The sequence below is a fragment of the Tachyglossus aculeatus genome, chromosome 25 (assembly GCF_015852505.1).
Source record: "Tachyglossus aculeatus isolate mTacAcu1 chromosome 25, mTacAcu1.pri, whole genome shotgun sequence".
In the NCBI taxonomy this organism is placed as follows: domain Eukaryota; kingdom Metazoa; phylum Chordata; class Mammalia; order Monotremata; family Tachyglossidae; genus Tachyglossus; species Tachyglossus aculeatus.
This window is the reverse complement of record NC_052090.1, coordinates 22,800,391-22,823,408: the sequence shown is the minus strand read 5'-3', so window position 1 is coordinate 22,823,408 and position 23,018 is coordinate 22,800,391. Positions and strand designations below refer to the sequence as shown.

The window sequence follows — 23,018 nt, the reverse complement described above, 5'->3', positions numbered from 1 at the left end:
GATGTGGTACTGTATTCAAATTCCTGGCCACTCACATCCAGCTCTGGAAGAACGGTGATTGAGGGGGAAATTGGCTCTCCCCATCATTAAATTCCACCTCCTCTAGGAAGCCTTCGTTTATTAAGTCTGAACCCCGCAAGTTACATCAAGCCCTTGGGGAAGCAGCGTGGCTCAGTGGAAAGAGCCCGGGCTTTGGAGTCAGAGATCATCGGTTCAAATCCCGGCTCTGCCACTTGTCAGCTGTGTGGCTTTGGGCAAGTCGCTTCACTTCTCTGGGCCTCAGTTCCCTCATCTGTAAAATGGGGATTAAGACTGTGAGCCCCCCGTGGGACAACCTGATCACCTTGTAAACTCCCCAGCGCTTAGAACAGTGCTTTGCACATAGTAAGCACTTAATAAATGCCATCATCATCATCATCAATCCAGCAACAACCCTTAGCACTTAAATATTTCCAACCATCCTCAGCATTTTATACATGTATGTATATGTATGGATATTCATTCTTTCATTCATTCAATTGTATTTATTGAGCACTTACTGTGCAGAGCACTGTACTAAGTGCTTGGAAAGTACAATTCAGATATGTATGTGTATATGTATATTTGTGTATATATATATATATATTTATATCCCATCATCCTCATCATCAGTGGCATTCATTGAGTGTTCATTATGTGCAGAGTACTGTACTCATTGCTTGGAAGAGTACAATGCAATAGTGATAAAAATAATAATAATATTTGTTAAGCACTTACTATGTGCCAGGCACTGTACTAAGCAAATCCATTTGGACACAGTTCCTGTCCTGCATGGGGCTCACAATCTCACTCCCATTTTATAGATGAGGTAACTGAGGCCCAGAGAAGCAAAGTGACTTTCCCAGGGTCACACAGCAGACAAGTGACAGTGTTGGGATTAGAACCCATGACCTTCTGACTCCCAGACTCACGCTCTATCCACTATGTCATTAAAGTTGGCAGACATGTTCCCTACCTACAAATAGTCATTTAGCTATTTTCATTTGTAATTCACTCAGCACTTACATACGTATCTGTAGTTTATTTATGTTAGTGTCTATCTCCCCTTCTAGACTGTAAGCTAGTTGTGGACAAGCCCACTGTTGGGTAGGGACTGTCTCTATATGTTGCCAACTTGTACTTCCCAAGCGCTTAGTACAGTGCTCTGCACACAGTAAGCGCTCAATAAATACGGATGATGATGATATATTGTTACATTGTACTCTCCCGAACACTTAGCACACTAAGCCCTCAATAAATCCTATTGACAGACTGACTACTTCTTTCATTCATTAATTCATTCAATCATATTTATTGAGCGCTTACTGTGTGCAGAGCACTGTACTAAGCGCTGGGAAGTACAAGTTGGCAACACATAGAGACAGTCCCTACCCAACAACGGACTCACAGTCTAGAAGGGGGAGACAGAGAACAAAACGAAACATGGGGACAGGTGTCAAGTCATCAGAATAAAGAGAAGTAAAGCTAGATGCAAATCATTAACAAAATAAATAGAATAGTAAATATGTACCAGTACAATAGAGTAATAAATCTGTACAAACATATATACAGGTGCCGTGGGGAGGGGAAGAAGGGGGGGAATGGGGAGGGGGAGAGGAAAAAGGGGGCTCAGTCTGGGAAGGCCTCCTGGAGGAGGTGAGCTCTCAGTAGGGCTTTGAAGGGAGGAAAAGAGTTACTTGTACTTTTTTGTACTTTTTCTTGTACTTTTAATGGTATTTAAGTGCTTACTATGTGCCAAGCACTGTTTAAAGAGCTGTGATATATACAAGCTAATCAGGTTGGACACAGTCCATTTACTACATGGGGCTCACAGTCTTAATCCCCATTTTACAGATGAGTTAACTGAGGCCAGAGAAGGTCCGTGACTTGCCCAAGGTTCCCCAGCAGACAAGTGGTGGAGTCTGGATTAGAACCCAGGTCCTTTGACTCCTAGACCCACACTCTATCAGCTAAGCCATGCTGCTTCCCTGCTTCTCTTCTTCCTCCTGCTTCCACTGTTCGTAAATAATTTGTATTATACTCTCCCATCATCATCATCATCAATCGTATTTATTGAGCGCTTACTATGTGCAGAGCACTGTACTAAGCGCTTGGGAAGTACAAATTGGCAACATATAGACACAGTCCCTACCCACCAGTGGGCTCCCAAGGGCTTAGTACAGTGATCTGCACATACTAAGCACTCAATAAATATGATTGATTAATTTCTGTCTACTTTTTCACTCAATTGTAAACGCCCTGAAAACCGAAAGCCTGTCTTGCTTTTGGGATTTTCCAACAGCATTCAGTAAAGTGCCAAGCAAATTCCATTTCTTTCTTGATTTATTCATTCATTCAGTCGTATTTATTGAGCACTTACTGTGTGCAGAGCACTGTACTAAGCGCTTGGGAAGTCCAAGTTGGCAACATCTAGAGACGGTCCCTACCCAACAGCGGGCTCACAGTCTAGGAGGGGGAGACAGATAACAAAACAAAACATATAAACCAAATAAAATGAATAGAATAAATATGTCCAAGTAAAATAAATAGAGTAATTCATTCATTCAATCGCATTCCAATAGTTATATTAAAGAAAACAGGACACGGAAGGGGGATCCAAAGGCTTTTCCTCCCGAAAAGTGTCGCGTGCCGGTGGACTCGATGGTTCAGAATAAATACTGACTTTGGCAAGACCAATTTTATGATACCAGTATTCAGGGTCTACTTCGATGTTGACCAGAAGGGACTTTACAGATGGTGGAAGAGTAATTTCCTATCTGCCACCGATTTATTGCTCGCAGCACTTCTATGACTGACAAGCAACATACATGTCCACTGTTCCTCCGTGGTGATTTGAAGTCACTTCTGAATCTGGAAGTGCTTGGTTAGCATTTTTCTTGGGACGCGGGCCTCCCACAAATAGATTCATTGATTCTTAGAAAACTTTGCTTTCCATCAGCAAAAAAAGATCCATCTTCTGTGAGTCATTTCACCCAGGAGACTCCAACCAAGGGAATGGAATCCTTACAGAGCTGTGCATTGTGGAAACCTTTTGTTTTAGTTTGCAACCTGTGTTTAACACCACACCTATGCCCAAGAATTTTTCTTCTGACACTGCCCTGCTGCATCCAGACAAGCTCACATTGTTAGAGGAATATTCCCTAAATCTGCTGTCAAGTGCACGCCGAACCATATGGTGAGAGCATGCCTTCTGGAAAAATTGAGTGTAGTCAAGAAGCTGTTAGTTTGGTTTTTGAGGAAGTGCTTAATTGTTTCCCCATTCCTAAACTTTCTAAGGTTTGAAATGATTTTGTTTTCAAAATACCCTGAGGCGTGAAATTTTCTCAACAGACACCTGCCCCCCCTTTCCTCTCCCTTCCACCCTAGATTTGTTCCTACTCTTCACTTGAAAATTATCCTTTGAAGCTTTCACTCACAATAATGCATTGTTCATTAGTAAACTAATTTGCTAATGCTTTGGAGATAAGCACTGTCTTCCCAATAGCAAAGTACTGTTCCGCTGTTGCTGACTTTAATTATTCTCTTTGTTCAAAAAATGAAAGAGTAGACTTATTAAAATAAGTTTGGATATTCTAAATCACCACAAGTCTTGAGAAGCAGAGTGGCCTAGTGGATAGGGCGCAAGCCTAGGAGTCAGAAGGACCTGGGTTCTAATTCTGGTTTTGACACTTGTCTACTGTGTGACCCTGGGCAAGTTACTTAACTTCTCTGTGCCTCAGTTCCGTCATCTGTGAAATGGCAATTGTGAGCCCCGAGTGAGATATGGGTTGTTTCCAACCTGATTAGCTTGTATCTACCCCAGTGTCTTGAACAGTGCCTGGGACATACTTAAGCGCTCAACAAATATAATTTAAAATATATAAAAAAATACCATAAAAAAGTCAAACCATCAACAGCAAACCATCTATGTTTGTGTAAGAATTCCTTGACCAAAAACTGACACCCAACCATTTTCCCCAGGTATAAATGTGTCCTCTTTATACTCTATTGCCTTTTCTTCCCTGTAATTTAGTTTATTGACTCTCTCCCTTCTAGATTGTAAATTCTTTGAGGGCTCGATGGTATCTGCTAATTATAGTGTCATCTTCCAAGCTTTTAGTACTGTGCTTCCACACAATAGGCTCACTGGTATTGATTGGGTGGTTGAATGTTTTTCCCTTTATTAATAAGTTCCTTTAAAATAGGACCTGCGGGGGTCTTTAACATGCACCAGGACAGAGGTATATACCCTCCGAGTGCTCAATAAAGCCGTATTTGTTGATTGGTGGCTATGTGTAAGAAGTCCATTCTGCAGAAAGTCCATTATGATGCAAAGTGGGTTTTATTGTTTGAGAGACCCGATAGGACCCAAAACTTCCTGCTTGGCAGAGGACTACCCAGGCCATGTTCTTTCAGTTATCCTGAAGTTAGCCTGTGTTTCTGATGTCTGGAGGACTGAAAAAAAAAACCATCACCAACCGGTTGAGTTTTTTTGCCAGGTAATTGCATTAGGAACCTTGTGTAATTTAGTCCTGGCAACAGCAGAAGAGGTTTACTTGTCACTGTTCTGTGGGTATCTGCAGGAAACATTTTTTTAATTGAAACTTTAGTAACCAGGGTCTCTACAGTTTTACCAATACGTGGGAAACATCCCTCCTCCCGCTCAAGGAATAAAACAAAGATTTAGCTCTGAAATGAGCCCCATGTGCAGAGCTGAGACTCTGAGAAACCAAGGTAGCCACCTGAAAATACGGTATTTTCTTGTACAGGGCTACCCCAATTCTGAATGAGCACATTACATAAAATCTGGAGCTTTAGAAATGTCATGCAATCATTGTGACACGGCCCGGGGTCCTTCAGCCCCTCCTCCATCATTTAATAATGATGGTATTTGTTAAGTGCTTACTACGTGCCAAGCACTGTTCTAAGCATTGGAGCACTATACTGGCCCCTCCCGACACTTTGCTCTTCTCTCCCTATCTCCCTGGCATTGCTTTCATCATCAATCGTATTTATTGAGCGCTTACTATGTGCAGAGCACTGTACTAAGCGCTTGGGAAGTACAAATTGGCAACATATAGAGACAGTCCCTACCCAACAGTGGGCTCACATTGCTTTCTGATAGGTGACCTGTAAATAGGGTTTTCCACTTCAGCAGAGACTCGGGATACAAATGTTAGCACAAATGGGGCAGGGATGGAGATCTAGTCTGGGCTGTCTTTGGCTGGAGCGAGAGGGACCTACTCATTCATTCAGTCATATTTATTGAGCGCTCACTGTGTGCAGAGCCTAATCAGCACCTCTTCGTTCCCTCGGTTTGACTTAATGGGGAATTGCCGACTCTCCCCATAGCCAGAAGTGGCCCTGAGCTAAAGTAATACCACAGAAGCTGACAGGCAGCCAACAGAGGCACAGATGTTTTCATCATCATCATCATCATCAATTGTATTTATTGAGCACTTACTATGTGCAGAGCACTGTACTAAGCACTTGGGAAGTACAAATTGGCAACATATAGAGACAGTCCCTACCCAACAGTGGGCTCACAGTCTAAAAGGGGGAGATGTTTTCAGGAAGGGACTTAACATGTATATATGTATATATGTTTGTACATATTTATTACTCTATTTTACTTGTACATATCTATTCTATTTATTTTATTTTGTTAGTATGTTTGGTTTTGTTCTCTGTCTCCCCCTTTTAGACTGTGAGCCCACTGTTGGGTAGGGACTGTCTCTATATGTTGCCAACTTGGACTTCCCAAGCTCTTAGTACAGTGCTCTGCCACACAGTAAGTGCTCAATAAGTACGACTGATTGATTGATTGATCAACATGGCCTAGTGGAAAGAGCACAGGCCTGTGTTTATTGCGAACTGGTCAAAAATATCAAGTAAAAATTTTTTTTTGGTTTTTCCTTAGGTAGAGAGTCAGTCAGTCAACGTATTGAGCACTTACTTGTGCAATGCACCGTAGTAAGCATTTGGGAGAGTACGATACAACATATAACAGAAACACTCCCTGTCCATAATGAGCTTACCATCTAGAAAGTTGTCCTTTGAGTTTCAATGTGGTGAGATTGTATCCATGGGTTTTAGGGTCGTTCTGAAAATCATTTGGACATTGCACACAGTAAGCGCTCATTAAATACGATTGATGATGATGATGATTGTTCCTAAAAATACACTCAGTTAATCATTGGTATTTATTGAGCACTTACAGTGTGCAGGCCACTGTACTAAGTGCTTGGGAAAGTATAATACAATACAGCAGTGAATCTCTTCTGGCCCCTTTCATGATAACATTGATCAGACACCAGTGGTTAAGACAGTAAAAGGATGCCTAACCTCAGCAGTACATGCACTTAAGTTTTGGTTTTTTTTGCAGCAGGGGTGATGCGTTTGCACTGAATCATCCACAGTCTCGTGCTTGGTTCCCTGTGTCCAGTGGCATGCATTGTGAAGCGCCTGGTAGGGATAAACTTAGAGAAACCCTATAGAGCTTATAGCTCTGTCTTCAAGGTCACCTGTCCTTCCGAGTCAACACAAGTTCAGCTTCAGTGCATATCACCTCTGAGCAAATTGCATTTTTTTTATTATATTTGTTAAGCGCTTACTAAATGTGCCCAGGCATTGTACTAAGTGTGGGGGCAGATAGAAGATAATCAGGTTGGATGCAATCCCTTTCCCACATGGGGTTCACTGTCTAAGTAGAAGGAGGGAGGATTTACAGATTGGCTTTATCTCTCCCATGCAAGGGAGAGGGATGAAGTGTCTATTTTACGGATGAAGCGTCTATTTTACAGATGAAGTGTCTGAGGCACAGAGAAGTTAAGTGATTTGCCCAAAGTCACACCGCAGGCAAGTGACAGAGCTCAAATTCAAACCCAGGTCCTCTGGCTCTTAGGTCCATACTCTTTTTTTTTAATGGCATTTAAGTGCATTCTCTGTGCCAAGCACTATTCTAAGGGCTGTGGTAGAAACAGGTTAATCAGGTAGACATAGTCCTGCCCCGCTTGGGGCTCACAGTCTAAGCAGGAGGGATAATAGGTATTTCATCCCTATTTTACAGTTGAGGAAACTGAGGCCGAGAGAAGTTAAATGACTTCCCCAAGGTTATAGCAGACAAGTGGAGGAGCTGCAATTAGAACCCAGGTAATAATAATGATGATTATGGTATATGTTAAGCGCTTACTATGTGCAAAGCACTTCAAGGCCCATGCTCTTTCATCATCATCATCAATCGTATTTATTGAGCGCTTACTATGTGCAGAGCACTGTACTAAGGGCTTGGGAAGTACAAATTGGCAACATATAGAGACAGTCCCTACCCAACAGTGGGCTCACAGTCTAAAAGGGGGAGACAGAGAACAAAACCAAACATACTAACAAAATAAAATAAATAGGATAGATATGTCTTTCCACTAGGCTACACTGCTTCTCATTGGACTTTTGTCTCGGGATCCCACCAGAGGGTCCCAAAGAATGCTCTCTGGCAGAGGGCATTGAGCAAACAGGCTTTGATAAGCCTGCTGCCAAGTGCTGATTTCTGCTGCAGCACAGTGATGATGTGAGAGAGTGCAGGAATAAACAGATAAATAAATAAATACGATTGATGATGCAGGAAGGGAAGGGGGCCTTTCCGCAGACCAAAAGGTTGCAGGAAAAACTGGTCAACTCCATGCTCTCCAGCCCCTTAGATTTTCAAACCTCCAGCTGACTTGACAGAGTGACCCTCCCCCTTCTCCTCCGACTTCGTGTGCACTGTGAATTTCCCTGGCACCTTCAGGCTTGCAGTGAAGCCTGACCAGATGGAATGAACTTCCATCCTCCTGCGAGATCTGGGGTGCTTATTTGCCAGGAAAATTCTGGTCTGCAAACAGTTTGTGACAGATCTCCTTAGGGCTGATGGTATCTTGCATGGGAGAGATAAAGCCAAATTACACTTAACCCCTTGAGTCTGAGGGGCTGAATTAAATAGCCGTCTTTCAGAATTGCAGCCACCAATTTCTCCATTGTGCTTATATCATCATCATCATCATCATCAATCGTATTTATTGAGCGCTTACTATGTGCAGAGCACTGTACTAAGCGCTTGGGAAGTACAAATTGGCAACATATAGAGACAGTCCCTACCCAACAGTGGGCTCACAGTCTAAAAGGGGGAGACAGAGAACGAAACCAAGCATACTAACAAAATAAAATTTGAGAGCGGTATCTATAGTAAGATTTTGAGAAAGTATTAGAAGATGTTTTCCAGAGCACAAGGATCCTTTTTCCCCTTGAGCATTCTTAGATTGGGAGCCCAGTGTGGGAGAGGGATTGTCTTGTGTCAATCCCCAGGGTTTAGAACAGGGCTTGGCGCCTAGGAAATGCTTAATAAATAGCTTTTCTAAAAATCCCTCTTAACATTTCTGACCATCCACCACAAAGCATTTCTGTCCACAAGTAACTGATATTGAACTGGTCATTATACAGGGGCTGGGCGGACAGGGGATTAAACAGTCATAACAAACATCCTTAAAGGAAATAGTAATTGATAATAGTGTGTGTTTGTGTGTGTGTACACACAGGCAAACACATTTTGAATCTCAGAGATTTAGTGCTGATGGTGAATGGCACTCCTGTGTGGGTTTGTGAGAGTTGTCGAGAGGCAAGCTCTTCCACACAGGGAAAATTTCATAGGGAATCCTTTCCAGATCCTTGTCATTTGGGGTGAGCAGGGCATCCGTAAACAGGATTGTTCTACTGCCTCTTCTTCCCGGCAGAAGGTTCTAGTCAAGAATTCCACCTTTTCAAGACACTGTTTTCATTGTTTCTCCATATTTGCCGTTGGTGCTGATGCTCTATCTTGTTCTCGGTGGAAAAGGTTCAAAAGTAGAGAAATTGTGGATTACAGAGTCCAGCCACTTCTGAATTATGGGCCCAGAAAAAAATGAATCAACTTTCACCCATTTTATGAAGCATTGTTCCGGCAGATATGGGAGGGGAAAAAGTCGCAAATCTTTGCAAGTAAACAGGAATTGTTGCTATTATTATTATTGTATTTTTTATCTGCTTGCTATGTGCCAAGCACTATTCTAAGCACTTGGGAAGATACAAACAAGTTAATGAGGTGGGAAAGGGTTCCAACCCAACGTGGGGCTCCTAGTTTAAATAGAAGGGAAAACAGGTATTGAATCCCGATTTTACAAATGAAGAAACCGAGGCACAGAGACGTGAAGTGATTCTCCCACGATCTCAAAGCACACAAGTGGATAGAAGGCGTTGGTCTAATGCCTTTTAGCAACAAGGCCTAGTGGAAAGGATATGAGCCTGCGAGCCATAGGAACTGGGTTTTAATCCCGGCTCCGCCACTTGCCTGCTAGTTGACCATGGCAAGTCACTTAACTCCTCTGAATCTCAGTTCCCCCATCTGTAAAATGGGGATTCAGTGCCCATAAGCCCCATTTAGGACAGGGACAGTAACTGATCTGATTCTCTTTCATCTTCCCCAAAGCTCAGTACAGTGCTTGTTCCAAAGTGGTATTTGTTGAGGGAGTACTATTATAAAGATGATGATTATTATAAATATTATTATTTGTGTAGGTAGTGTGGGCTTTATCCTGGAGTAGTTTTTCATGAAGGAAATCTCTCTGTGATTGTCCATATCTCCCACAAACCCTGTGCAACTGTGGACCCACTGTACCTGTGACCTACGAGGGAACAGCCTAGTCTAAAAGGGGAAAAGGACAGAAGTAAAAAAAGGGGTGGGGTTAGAAAGTTCACTTCCCCAGCCCAACTGCCTCAGTTTCCCAATCAAAGATAGGAATCTGCATAGGAGGAAGAGAGCCAATTGCAGGACTTCTGTTTCTGCCAGTCACAACTTCATTCTCTTGCTTAATACACACACACACACACACACACACACACACACACACAAACACACGTGCACACACAGCATGAGGGCCACGTTAAAATACTAATAGAATTAAGCAAAAACAAATTCTAAGAATTTTTCCATTGCAGCATTAGCTAGTCTCCATGCCATATATCTAATATTGGAGATTACTTTTCCAAATTCAAAATGTCATCCTGTAAGTCTCTTTAATTTGACACACATTTACTCTTTCCCATCTCTTACATTATTTCTGGGGTACATTACATCTAGCCTAGCAATTATAGAGAGTCTCAGGAAGAGGGGCCACATTTTCCCCACTTACAAATGAGGAAACTGAGGCACAGAGACATGAAGCGACTCCCCCACAATCTCACAGCACACATCCATGTCCACGTAGGGGCCCTGGAGTTTCTCCATCCATACACCTGTTTTTCCTTCTTGGACTATAATAATAATAATAATAATAATAATGGTATTTAAGCACTTACTATGTGTCAGGCACTGTACTAAGTGCTGGACTACTCTTGAGGTCTCATTCTCTATCTTCTCCCTCTTCCTTATGTGCTTCTCTTCTTCTTCCTACCCCTCACCTATCTATAAATTGGAAGCTAATCTTGTACATAAGACACATTACCTTGTCTTTGCTATCCATTATGAGGCCAATATTCGGTCTCCATGTAGAAGGCTCTTCTGAAAAGCCCAACTGGAAGCAGAAATACCTAGTATCAAGGGTCTGGGATTCAAAAGAACTTGGGTTCTAATCCACGCTCCGCTACTTGTCTATTGTTTGACTGTGGGCAAGTCACTTCATGTCTCTGTGCCTCAGTTACCTTATCTTATCCCCCTTATAAAATGGGGATTAAGACTGGGAGACCCGTGTAGGACATGGACTGTTGTCCAACCTGATTACCTTGTATCTACCCCAGGGCTTAATACAGTCACTGGAATGTAGTAACACAAATACCGTAAAAACAAAACAAAACAAAAAAACTGGAAGATTTGAATCAATCCCTCCTCTCCTTTCAGTAAGTTGCTGTTCTTAAAATGGAGAACTTCCATATCCTTTTTCCAGTGGATATATTGACCTTTGTATGTCTATACACAGTACTCCCAGTTTGGCTTTGTTTAGAATTCCTCTCCTTTTATTATCATAGTACCCTGTCCCCTCTGATAAAGCTATACTAGTCCAGATTCTATTTTATTTTTACTTCATTTTTCTATAATACCTCTTCTAGTTTTCCAATGTATTTTCACATCGATATGCTCAATTTTCTCCTTCCCTTATTCTTTTAAGGTACTGAGAAGCAGATGTTATTATTCCCATTTTACAGAGGAGGAAACCGAGGCACAGAGTAGTTAAGTGACTTGTCCAAGATCATGCAGCAGGCCAGTGATACAGTTGGGACTTGAACCCCGGTTTCCTGATTACCCCACACCCCACAAATGCACACTCTTTCCACTGTACCATGAAAGAAGCATTCTTTCCACCTTGCCATTGCCCTCTCTCTGACTTGAGGAAATTCCCTGCCACACTCCCATATTATAAGTAATGTCGCCATGATCTGGGTATATTTTTCTACTTTCTGTAATTTGAGACTTTACTAAGAAAAACAAATGAGTACATTAATAGCTGCAAAAAGAAAGGCTTCGTGGACACTTGATAAATGAGTTTGGGTTTGAAAGAAATTGGAGGGTGGGGTTTAAAAGCCTTTTAAAGTGTATATATGGTTGGGTTTGTGCAAATATAAAGTGAGGAGATGAAAGGCCAAAGAGAGGCTAGTTGGAAGGAGCACTCTGGTTTATGTTGTAGGCAATAAATGCCTTAATATCAACAGATCAAAAGTAGCCATTCCATACCCTTCTCTAGAACATTTCAACAGCCGCCATCACCACAGTAGCTCTATTTATAATCAATCAATCGTATTTATTGAGCGCTTACTGTGTGCAGAGCACTGTACTAAGCGCTTGGGAAGTACAAGTTGGCAACATATAGAGACAGTCCCTACCCAACAGTGGGCTTGGTTCCTACTGTACAAGTGTGGGTGAAAGTAAATCCCATAATGAGCTCTGGAGTGAGTGGCCAAGATCACTTACCCAAATCCTCTAGCTAGTTAGTTACAGAAGGGGAAAAGTCCAGGTTGTGGAGGTGAGGTTGAAATGGTATTTCTCCCCCTCTTCCTGCCCGCGCTGGAATGTGCCGGGCTGGTGTTTTGGAATTTTGTTCCCAAAATGTCTGTACCTCCTCATTCACACTTCACGTGAGAAGGATTCATTCCCAGGAGTCCGTGGACCCTGCTGCCTACCTGTCATGTCCTGTCCTGTCCTGTCATGAAGCAGACGTACGGGGCGAAAATGGGGCAGCACAAGCACCGTGGCCTACTGGAAAGAGCCTGGGCGTGGGAGCCAGAGGTCCTGGGTTCTAATCCTAGATTCGCCAAGGACCTGCTTTGTGACCTTGGGCAAGTTACTGCCTTTCTCTGGACCTCGATTTCCTCATCTGTAAAATGAGGATTCACTTTTTCTCCCTGCCCTTTAGACTGTGAGCCCCTTGTGGAACAGGGAACGTGTCTGCCCTGATTATGTTATATCAACTACAGCATTTAGTATAGTTCTTGGCACATCATTTATTCAATCATATTTATTGAGCGCTTACTGTATGCAGAGCACTGTACTAAGCACTTGGGAAGTACAAGTTGGCAACATATAGAGACGGACCCTACCCAACAACAGGCTCACAGTCTAGAAGGGGGAGACAGACAAAAAAACAAAATATATTACAAAATAAATAGAATAGTAAATATGTACAAGTAAAATAAATAGAGTAATAAATCTGTACAAACCTATATACAGGTGCTGTGGGGAGGGGAAGGAGGTAGGGCAGGGGGGATGGGGAGGGGGAGAGGAAGGAGGGGGCACATAACAAATACCACAGTGGTTGTTTTCTGTTAGAGAAGCAGCATGGCTCAGTGGAAAGAGCCCAGGCTTGGGAGTCAGAGGTCAAGGATTCTAATCCTGGTTCCGCCGCTGTCAGCTGTGTGACTTTGGGTAAGTCACTTAACTTCTCTGTGCCTCAGTTACCTCATCTGCAAAATGGGGATGAAAATTGTGAGCCCCATGTGGGACGACCTGACCACCTTGTATACCCCCAGTGCTTAGAACAGTGCTTTGCACATAGTAAGCGCTTAACAAATGCCATCATTATTATTATTGTTAATAAGAAGTGCTTTGCACATAGTAAGTGCTTAACAAATACCATCATTATTATTATTGTTAATAATAATGATAATAACAATAATGCCATAAGGCGTATCTATCTCCCACAAGTGCTATCATCTTCTTCGCTCCTTCCCTCTTGCTCCTCTCCCCAGACTGGCCAAGAAGAGGTATCAGACAAGTAGGGTAAAAAGATTCCTTCTAACAATACTTTTATAGTCTTGATGAGATGATATAAAACCTGGATTCATATATTGCACTTTCATTTACCAAATCCTTTAATAATAATGGCAGCATTTGTTAAGCACTTACTATGCACCAGGCACTGTACTAAGCACTGGAGTGCATACAAGCAAATCAGGCTGGACATAGTCCAAGTTCCACCATGGGATTTCCAGTCTTAATCCCCATTTTACAGATGAGGTAAAAGAGGAAGTGAAGTGACTTTCCCAAGGTCACACAGCTGACAAATGGCAGAGCAGGGATTAGAACCCAGGTCTTTTTGACCCTCAGGCTCAGGCTCTATCCACTAGCCATGCTACTTTAGTGTTAGTATTTATCATCTTATTTCATCTTCTCATGCTTTTGGAGGTAGTTGGGAGCAGGAATGATCAACCCCATTTCCCAGCTGAGGCAACTGAGCCCCTTTGGGTGGTAGAGCACCCATCCAGGTTCACTCTGGATGAGTGACGAGTCAAATTTCAGGCCAGGTAATATGCCCACTCCACTAGACTAGCAGAGGGCTCCAGTCTGCATGCAAGCTTTGGGTGTGAAACCCATTTTCCTCTTTCATCTTCCTCCCCATGGGAAAGCGTGAACTTCCTTTGCTTTTTCAGCCCTACCTTCCAACACAAACAAGGCTCACAGGCAATAGTTTGCGAAGTTTACAGCCAGTAAATGCCGTTGTTTTCATTCTGAAAGGTTTGTCTTTCATTGACCAGTTTCCCCTTGGTGCTCTCAAATGGCTTCTTCTTCTTTTGAAATCTTACCCCTCCGGTGTTTTATAATCCCACTACACACTCTGCTCTCTATGTTGACCTTGCTTGGTAAACAAAATCCTTTCCTTTGTTCACTAAGAGCTTCCGGCCCTACATGCTGAGGGAATGGAAGATGCCATTTAGCCCAGAATTCCCATTAGGGCAGTTGTGAAACCACTGTCAGGTGATTCAGAAGGCTAGCCAAAGCTAATGGCCAGAAAGACAAGGTCCCAAGTGCCCCACATTATAAGGTTTCCCAATGTCTTCTCCCTACTACATCATTTTCCCAAATTTCAGGGTTCTGTCCCACTATCTTGGAAAGATCTAGATGAACAAGTTGTTGTTGTTGCCTTCTGCTGTCTAGTCACATCCATCCCATACCGACGCCACGGATACATCTCTCCCGGAACGCCCCACCTCCATCTGCAATCGTTCTGGTAGGGTATCCATAGAGTTTTCTTGGTAAAAATACAAAAGTGGTTTACCATTGCCTCCTTCCGCACAGTAAACTTGAGTCTCTCTTTCTCCCATGCCGCTGCTGGCTGGTACAGGGAAGTTTTAAGTTGTAGCAGCTTGTCTTCCACTCTCTAGCCCACTGACCCAAGCTGGGAATGGAATGGGTATGCCTCGGCTTGACTCTCCCTCCTGTAGCTGAGACTGGTAGAGTACTAGAAACCCTCCAGGTGCAACTCTGAGAGGGGTATGAAAAGTGCTCTCAGAAAATTGAGCATATAGGGCTCACTCCTCCTCATTCATCCGATTTTGTTACTGCCCAAATGTGATCTCAGAATTCTCAAACCGAACATTTGCTCATGAAGAATTTCTTCCCCTTTTCTTTTTTTTATGGTACCTACTGAGTGAATTCTGTATTAAGCACTTGGGAGCATTGGTAGACACAATCCCTGACCAGTCTGAATGGATGTCTCCGGAATGGGTCCCTAGGAGACCCCTTAAATCTAATCCCTCAGACTGAGCCATGTTTTTTTAGGACTGTGTTGATCAAATTAGAGCTGAGAGAGCAGGACAGCTTTTTTTTACGGATGAATGACCCAATGACCGCAAATCCGTTTATTAAAAGGCGGTGAAAGGGATCTGCTGTGTCCACCACAGCTAAGAGTACATGTGACGTGAACTGTCTGATAAGATGAAGAAAAAGAGGGAATTCAAAATGTCATCCTGGTTACATGCTGAATGACTAGTAATTGGCAGAAGAGGTTTCAAAAGTTAGAGGCAAGGCATACTCTACTTCAATAGTTCATTATGGGCAGGGTATGTGTCTGCTAATTCTGTTATATTGTGCTCTCCGAAGAGCTCAGTACAATGCTCTGCACCTCACAAGTGCTCAATAAATATGATCGATGGATGGGTTAAATATACCCATTTGTAACAATTACAAGGAGCAGTGCTGCCTAATGGATGGAGTATGAGCCTGGGAGCCAGAAGGACCCGGGTTCTAATCCCAGCTCCACCACTTGTCTGCTGGGTGACCTTGGACAAGTCACTTCTATTCTCTGTGCCTCAATTACCTCATTGTAAAGTGAGGATGAAGACTGCGAGCACCATGTGGGACATGGACTGTGTCCAACCAGACTAACTTGGATCTTCCCCAGTGCTTAGTGCAGTACCTGGGCACATATTGAGTGCTTAACAAATACCATAAAACTAAAAAAAAAAACTATTCAAAAGAGCAAGCACCCCTGGAAACTGTCTGTGGCATTCTGTGTATATTTGTACATACTTATTACTCTATTTATTTATTTATTTATTTTACTTGTACATATCTATTCAATTTATTTTATTTTATTTTGTTAGTATGTTTGGTTTTGTTCTCTGTCTCCCCCTTTTAGACTGTGAGCCCACTGTTGGGTAGGGACTGTCTCTATATGTTGCCAATTTGTACTTACCAAGTGCTTAGTAAAGTGCTCTGCACATAGTAAGCGCTCAATAAATACGATTGATGATGATGATGATTCTGTGGCTCATTTTAAAAAGGCAGCATTTTAAGCAAGTTCTTGAGGGATTTTCAAGTATAATCTTTTTCTCGCCCCTCCTCTCAGCACTAGCTTTGCCCTTTCCTCCCTCTAGTCTGTGAGCTCCATGTGGGCATCCATTGCATATACTTACTCTATTGTACTTTCCCAAGCTCTAAGGACAGTGTTCTGCACACAGTAAGCTCTCAATAAATACCATTGATCAACCGATTGATTGATTTCCAGCTAATGTTCTGAAGCCAAGAGGTGTGGCTTGGCAGGGAAGCAGATTTCCTGTTTATGCATCTGTGTGGTAGAAGTATTTATTATGCATCTATTGAAGTTTGAACCACAGTACTCAGTACTGGAAGTAGTAGCATTTATCAATGTTCACTAAATGTGTACCATTATACTAAGCTCTTGGAAAAGTACAGCCATAGCACAAGACCCATTTCCAGTCCATAAGAAGTTTACAGTCTACCAAAGGCATATTGCCACGTGAGCCGATGAAGGGAATTAAGTGGCCAGCAGTGAACCACTAACAGGAATTTGAAGAAGTCGCAGCAGAGGAGCATTTAGAGGCACAGTATTCCAGAAGCCAAGGCATGACAGGATTTTAATTCCTCTATCATTTCCAATTCAGCTAGACAAATGACCCCAGAGTCGAGCAGAAAAACACTTCTCCCCCTAGAGACTATATAATACCAAAGATAAACCATGGCTGAGTTCCAGCCGACCGTTTTTGTTGATTTGATTTTCTTCTTCTCTTCCGGGCTGCGGCCTATAGCACAGAGGCTCCATTACTCCAGCCCAAAAGGCAATCAAGAAACTGAATAGAGAAACTGGGACCAGAAGAAGGGGAGACGGATCTTGGAAGGTTAATAGGGAAACCATTTGTCTTTACGTCTTTATGTCCAGTGAGAGTATTTTAAGTCCCTAGCTTCTTCCACCCCAGGTCCTGCCGTTTAGAAGCTCAGAAGCAGCCCCCCTGTGTACATGAGACAGGGACTGTAAACTCTAGATTAAACCCTTGTTAAGGGCAGGGAGAGTGACTGCTGATTTTTATGTATTGTACTCTTCCAAGTGCTTAGTAAAGTGTTCTGCACATAACCGCTCAATAAATACCACTGATTGATTGAATAAGAGAATCAATCAATAATTGGTATATACTGAATGCCTACTGTGTGCAGAACACTGTAGTAAGGGCTTGGGAAAGTGCAGTGTAGTAGAGTTGGTAGACATTATTCCTGCCCGCAAGGAGCTTACAGTCTACAATGTTGTGGAGCAACACCTACTGGTGAAATCAATCAATCAATCAATCAATCGCATTTATTGAGCGCTTACTCTGTGCAGAGCACTGTACTAAGCGCTTGGGAAGTACAAGTTGGCAACATATAGAGACAGTCCCTACCCAACAGTGGGCTCACAGTCTAAAAGGTGAAACACTCTAGGGTTCTCCAAAGTATTTCGTATAACATCATTTCATTATTACGCTGCGCATCCGGTGTCACTCACGTCATGTATGTCTGTGAGTCTGCAACCCCAAGGGCCACCTTTTAGGGTAATAGGGAGATGTGAGCAACCACATGGGGAAAGGAAAGTGCTAATAAACAATAAGCATCAGAAAACTTAGAGAAAACCCTCCCAATTGATTAAGCAGAAATGATCCCAGACCTCAGGATATAGCTGAGGTGGCGGCGGCTCTGGGGCCTGAGAAGATGAAGAGATTGTGGTTTGTCAGGAGAAGAGCCCAGGCTTGGGAGTCGAAGGACCTAGGTTCTAATCCTAGCTCCACCACTTGTCTGCTATAATAATAATGGCATTTGTTAAGCGCTTACTACGTGTAAAGCACTGTTCTAAGCGCTGGGGGGGATACAATGTGATTAAGTTGTCCCACGTGGGGCTCACAGTCTTAATCCCCATTTTTACAGATAAGGTAACTGAGGCTCAGAAGTTAAGTGACTTGCCCAAGGTCACACAGCAGCAGACTTGTGGTGGAGCCAGGATTCAAACCCTTGACCTCTGACTCCAAAGCCCGTGCTCTTTCCACTGAGCCACGCTGCTTCTATCTGCTATGTGACCTTTCTGTAGACTTGTTTATAATTTTCTGAATTTGAGGTACTAGAACATTCTCATCAACGAAACATTCAGTATAAAAACTTGAATGCCATCCTGGCCTCCACCATCGTTCTGTTTTAGTCCCACTGCACCTCTTCTTTTTGGAGATTTTAAAGGACCACCTTACCTGAAGCAGCGTGGCTTAGTGGAAAAGAGCCCGGGCTTTGGAGTCAGAGGTCATGGGTTCAAATCCCAGCTCCGCCACTTGTCAGCTGTGTGACTTTGGGCAAGTCACTTAACTTCTCTGTGCCTCAGTTCCCTCATCTGTAAAATGGGGATGAAGACTGTGAGCCCCACTGTGAGCAGGGATTGCATCTGTTTATTATTATACTGTAATCGCCCAAGAGTTTAATATAGTGCTCTGCAAACAGTAAGCACTGGATGAAGACTGTGAGCCCCACTGTGAGCAGGGATTGCATCTGTTTATTATTATACTGTAATCTCCCAAGAGTTTAATATAGTGCTCTGCAAACAGTAAGCACTTAATATATGCGACTGAATGAATAATCAGTCAATACTATTAATACTATTACGACTACTGCTTGAATTACAATTGAATGAATGAATTAATTAACAAGGATATCATTATTATTATCATCGTCATTCAAAGTTTGAGGGAAGGCGTCAGGGTGTCACCCAAGACCATGAATTCTGAGTTGGCTGCCCACCCTCAGAAGCACAACCCATTCTTTAGCAAGCTGAAATGTACAGTCAACTCTTCTTTATTCCCAGCTTTGATCTCCAAACTCTCACTTTCTTCCCCATCTCCTCCCTCTTGCGGACTCATTCTGATCACTTAGGTCCTTCAACAGGAGGAGTCAAGGAGAGTAGGTAATGCTAAAACCAGGGAGGAAACTATATGCTGTAGGACTGTAAGCTCCTTGTTATTAGGGATCATGTCTATGAATTCTTTTGTATTGGACTGTCCCACATGCTTAGTATAGTGCTGTCCACACAGTAACCAGTCAATAATCACGGTTGAGTGATGGACAGACGCAGCCACATGGATCAGGAAACTTTTTAAACCATAGTGCTAAGTGCTGCCTTTCTGAATTGGACTGTGAACTGAAGGGGAGAGGCTGGAAGCTGGGAGGCCAGTTTAATCTGTCTGTTATACCATAATTGCTTTTCATAATTATGGTACTTATTGAATTCTTCCCCCTGCCAGGCACCAGGGTTGATATTTTCACATCAGGCCCAGACACCATCTCATATGAAAATCATAATTTAAGTGGCAGTCGTAATAGTAGCAGTAGTATTTATTGAGTGCTCATTGTATGCAGAGCTCTTGTAATATGTACTGGGAGAATACACAGATCGGAATTAAACATGGTCCCTGTCCTTTGCGGGGGCTCGTGATCTGAGATGTAGGTGGGGAGAAGGGACGGGGATGACACATCAGGAATGATGAAACATCAAATTTCAGAGCAGTGTAATAATAAGACAATCAGAGCTGATCCCAAGGCAGTATTTGGGAATTAGTGTAGAGTGGTTACAGGAAATGTGGTGGAGGAAGAGCTGACAGGATGAATCGGAAGTTTGAATGTGAGAGCTGAAAGACAGTGAGGAGTCAAGGAAGACATCATGAGTCCTGTTCTGGGACAAGGGGGATGATAGGATGATAGTCCTATTTCCATTCTTAGTAAATGTACTCTCACCTAGTCTGTAATGTGAAAGGGGACCTTAAGAACCCTAAGAAAGCACTACAGATTTCAAACACTACCATACTGTATGTTCCCAGATGTTTTATTTTTATTTGTTTCATTTTTGTCCTGGACATTCCAAAGTTTCACCACAGGGAGGGGGATCTTGAAGCCATTCCCCAAAGAGATTCCCAGAATTGATCGTGCACCCTGCTCAGTTTCCTGGTCCCAAAGATGTTGTTGCAATTTTCCAAGCAAATAGGCAATGAAAAGGATAGTTCATTTGAGCCCATTGAAACAGTACCCATCCAAACAGGCTGTGCGAATTATTGCCTAAACAAGAATAAGTCTTAATTTAGGTAAGATTTGAATGGACCTGTTCTCCAAGGTAACAGAGTGCATTGTGTGTTGTGATGTACGTGTCGGATGATATGTTTGACGTTATCACATGGATTTTTCCCACCCTACATTGAATGTGAATTACAGGTTCGTTCCTGCACTACAGGTGGACCTGTGGCAGCCGAGCAGCATCAGCTCCGTCTCAGAGGGAATGGTTACCGATGTTCACGTTTCCCGGAACAGCTCCCAAAACCTGCTAATGTCCTTGCAGCAAGCAAACATCCAATATGAGTAAGCATCTTTTCACACACTCGGAGAGCTGCTGGTGGGATTTTTAATCCCTACTTTAATCTCTCTGTTAATCAGTAATTACTTTTCATAATTATGGCATTGATTGAGTGCTTATTACGTGGCAGGTGCTGGGATTGGTAGTATCGCATCAGGCCTAGGCACTGTCATATGGATATCATAATTCAAGCAGTAGTCGTAATAGTATTAATAGTATTGAGTGATTATTCATTCAGTCGTATATATTAAGTGCTTACTGTTTGCAGAGCACTATATTAAACTCTTGGGAGATTACAGTATAATAATAAACAGATGCAATCCCTGCTCACAAAGAGTTCATTCATTCATTCATTCCATCGTATTTATCGAGCGCTTACTGTGTGCAGAGCACTGTACTAAGCGCTTGGGAAGTACAAGTTGGCAACATATAGAGACGGTCCCTACCCAACAGTGGGCTCACAGTCTGGAAGGGGGAGACAGGGAACAAAACCAAACATATTAACAAAATACATGCAGGCCACTTCTATGCAGTGGGGGAATACACAGATGGGAATTTAACATGGAATTTTAAAATATGGGGGGCTCACAATCTAAGATTGTAGGTGGGGAGAACGAACTGGGGACGGACTCATCGGGAATGAGGAAGCATTAAAATTTAAGATAGACAATACACATAATAAAAATGCATTCATTCGGTCGTATTTATTGAGCGCTTACTGGGAAAATATAATCAGTAAGGTGCTGTGGCTAGAAGATCAGAATTTCAGGCTTTTGGGGGCTCTGAGTTCAGGGTATCCCCAAAACCACTAGTCTTACCGGGGTTTTGTGGAAGCCTTATGTTGAAGGTGTGGCAGAAACAGCTTTTATCTCGGCCGCTGGAAGCAGGGACCCTCAGTGTCAAGAGGGAAGGCAGCAGTTACCATGGATGCCATCCCCATTTTACAGCTGAGGAGATGGAGGCCAAGAGGGGTTAAATGACTTACCCAAGGCTTCTGAATCTCGGTCTCCTGCTCTTTCCACTTGACCATGCTGCCTCCATATTGTAGCTGTGCTCTTTGCACTCCTGTTGCCGCTTTGAAACCACTTTACCCTGGAGACAAATTGTCTCGATCAAAACAGCCAAGTCAAATCACCCAAAACCAAAAATCCTTAAAATCCCAGATTTGAACATCAGTTCGACAAATAAGTCAGTTGCAATGACAAAACATGGAAGATATGGTTAAAAAAATTCATTTTACCAATTTTTTAAGGCCCTGGACAACTTCATTTTTTTAGATGATGAGATTTTAGTTCTATTTTCAGTGATTTATCAGGCAGCCCTAGATTTTTACAATTAAAGAGCAAGTACATGGAGACATTTTGGGAGACATTTCGAATGAAACAAGCTCTAAGGATGATGGAAATCTCTAAACTGTACTTCTCAGAGAGTGACAATTGTTATTCAGAGTCAGATGATCTTTGTGGTCGGATTTGACTCTAGTTGTACCTGGCAGGAGGTGGGTTTGTTTTGATAACTCTAGGCATGTTGTAATCGAGAGAATTCACAGGCTTTGATAATTATAATGGAGAATAAAAGGATGTAATCATTTGTTTTGTGACTCCATTTCCTGTCCCTAAACGTAAACCCTAAGGAACAGATATAGCATAAACTATCACATTTTTCATCATAGAGAGCAGTGTTTAAAAAAAATTGCTAGTGATTTAAATCACCCCTTCTGGATTCCAGTTATTAAAAATAAAAAACCCAAGATAAGAACAAATAGAATTTAATTAAGGTTGAGTTGCTAGGGGCCATTAGTCATCAACTTCAGTATTGCGGTCATGGATATTTATGAAAAAAAGATTTTTCAGAGCATTTTAAAGAGCTGACTTTCATGTGTGGGTGCTTTCATCTAGAAATGATGGTGGCAATCACCGGTCTGTTCTGCTGGCCACGGGTAATTTCCTCTGATCAGGATGTTGGAGTGAAGTTGTAAACTATGATCCGTTCATAATGGCTGAACATTTTAGAAGCCAACTTGATCAACTGGGATTCTTGTTGTTATGCAATGATATGCCTGGAAGTTTTAATAGAAATTATTTTTGCTGAATCAAAACTATCCCTAACTTCAAGGTTTGAGAACTGTTGATGTGACAGGTAGCTTCTAATGCAGCAATTCCTCTCTCCGCTAGAACATTGGTTCATTTCTTACAGATATACTATCCCAAAAGAGAAAACTCACCACATCTACGTATCTTTCAAAACTTCTATGTCTGATATTTGGTGCTTACGGCCTACTTACGCTTCAGTCTGCCAAAGTTTGCTTGTTTATAATAGGCTTTGGTCTGATTTTGCTTTTGGGAGTTCTTTCCGTTCAACTTTCTTCTGTTCTTTTCTTATGGTATTTAAGTGCTTATTATTTGTCATGCACTGTCAAGAACTGCGGTATGGGTATCGCGACCTGCAAAATGGTGAAAATACAATGTCCATCATTGAATGCAATTCATCATTTGTTGGGTATTTAAGAGATTCCAAACCTATGAGGTCTTCCCTTCTGTATTGCTTTGTTAATGAATGACAAGACCTAGACTGTGA

General features: G+C 42.4%; 1 protein-coding gene across 1 annotated transcript in view; it reads left to right on the top strand.

Moving 5' to 3' along the window:
- Positions 1-23,018, top strand: part of CPA6 (carboxypeptidase A6) — a 141,282-nt gene that overhangs the window by 75,827 nt on the left and 42,437 nt on the right. Inside the window, exon 3 of the mRNA XM_038766731.1 lies at positions 20,322-20,446. Coding sequence (XP_038622659.1) covers positions 20,322-20,446 — 125 coding nt within the window. The remainder of the gene's footprint in view (positions 1-20,321; positions 20,447-23,018) is intronic.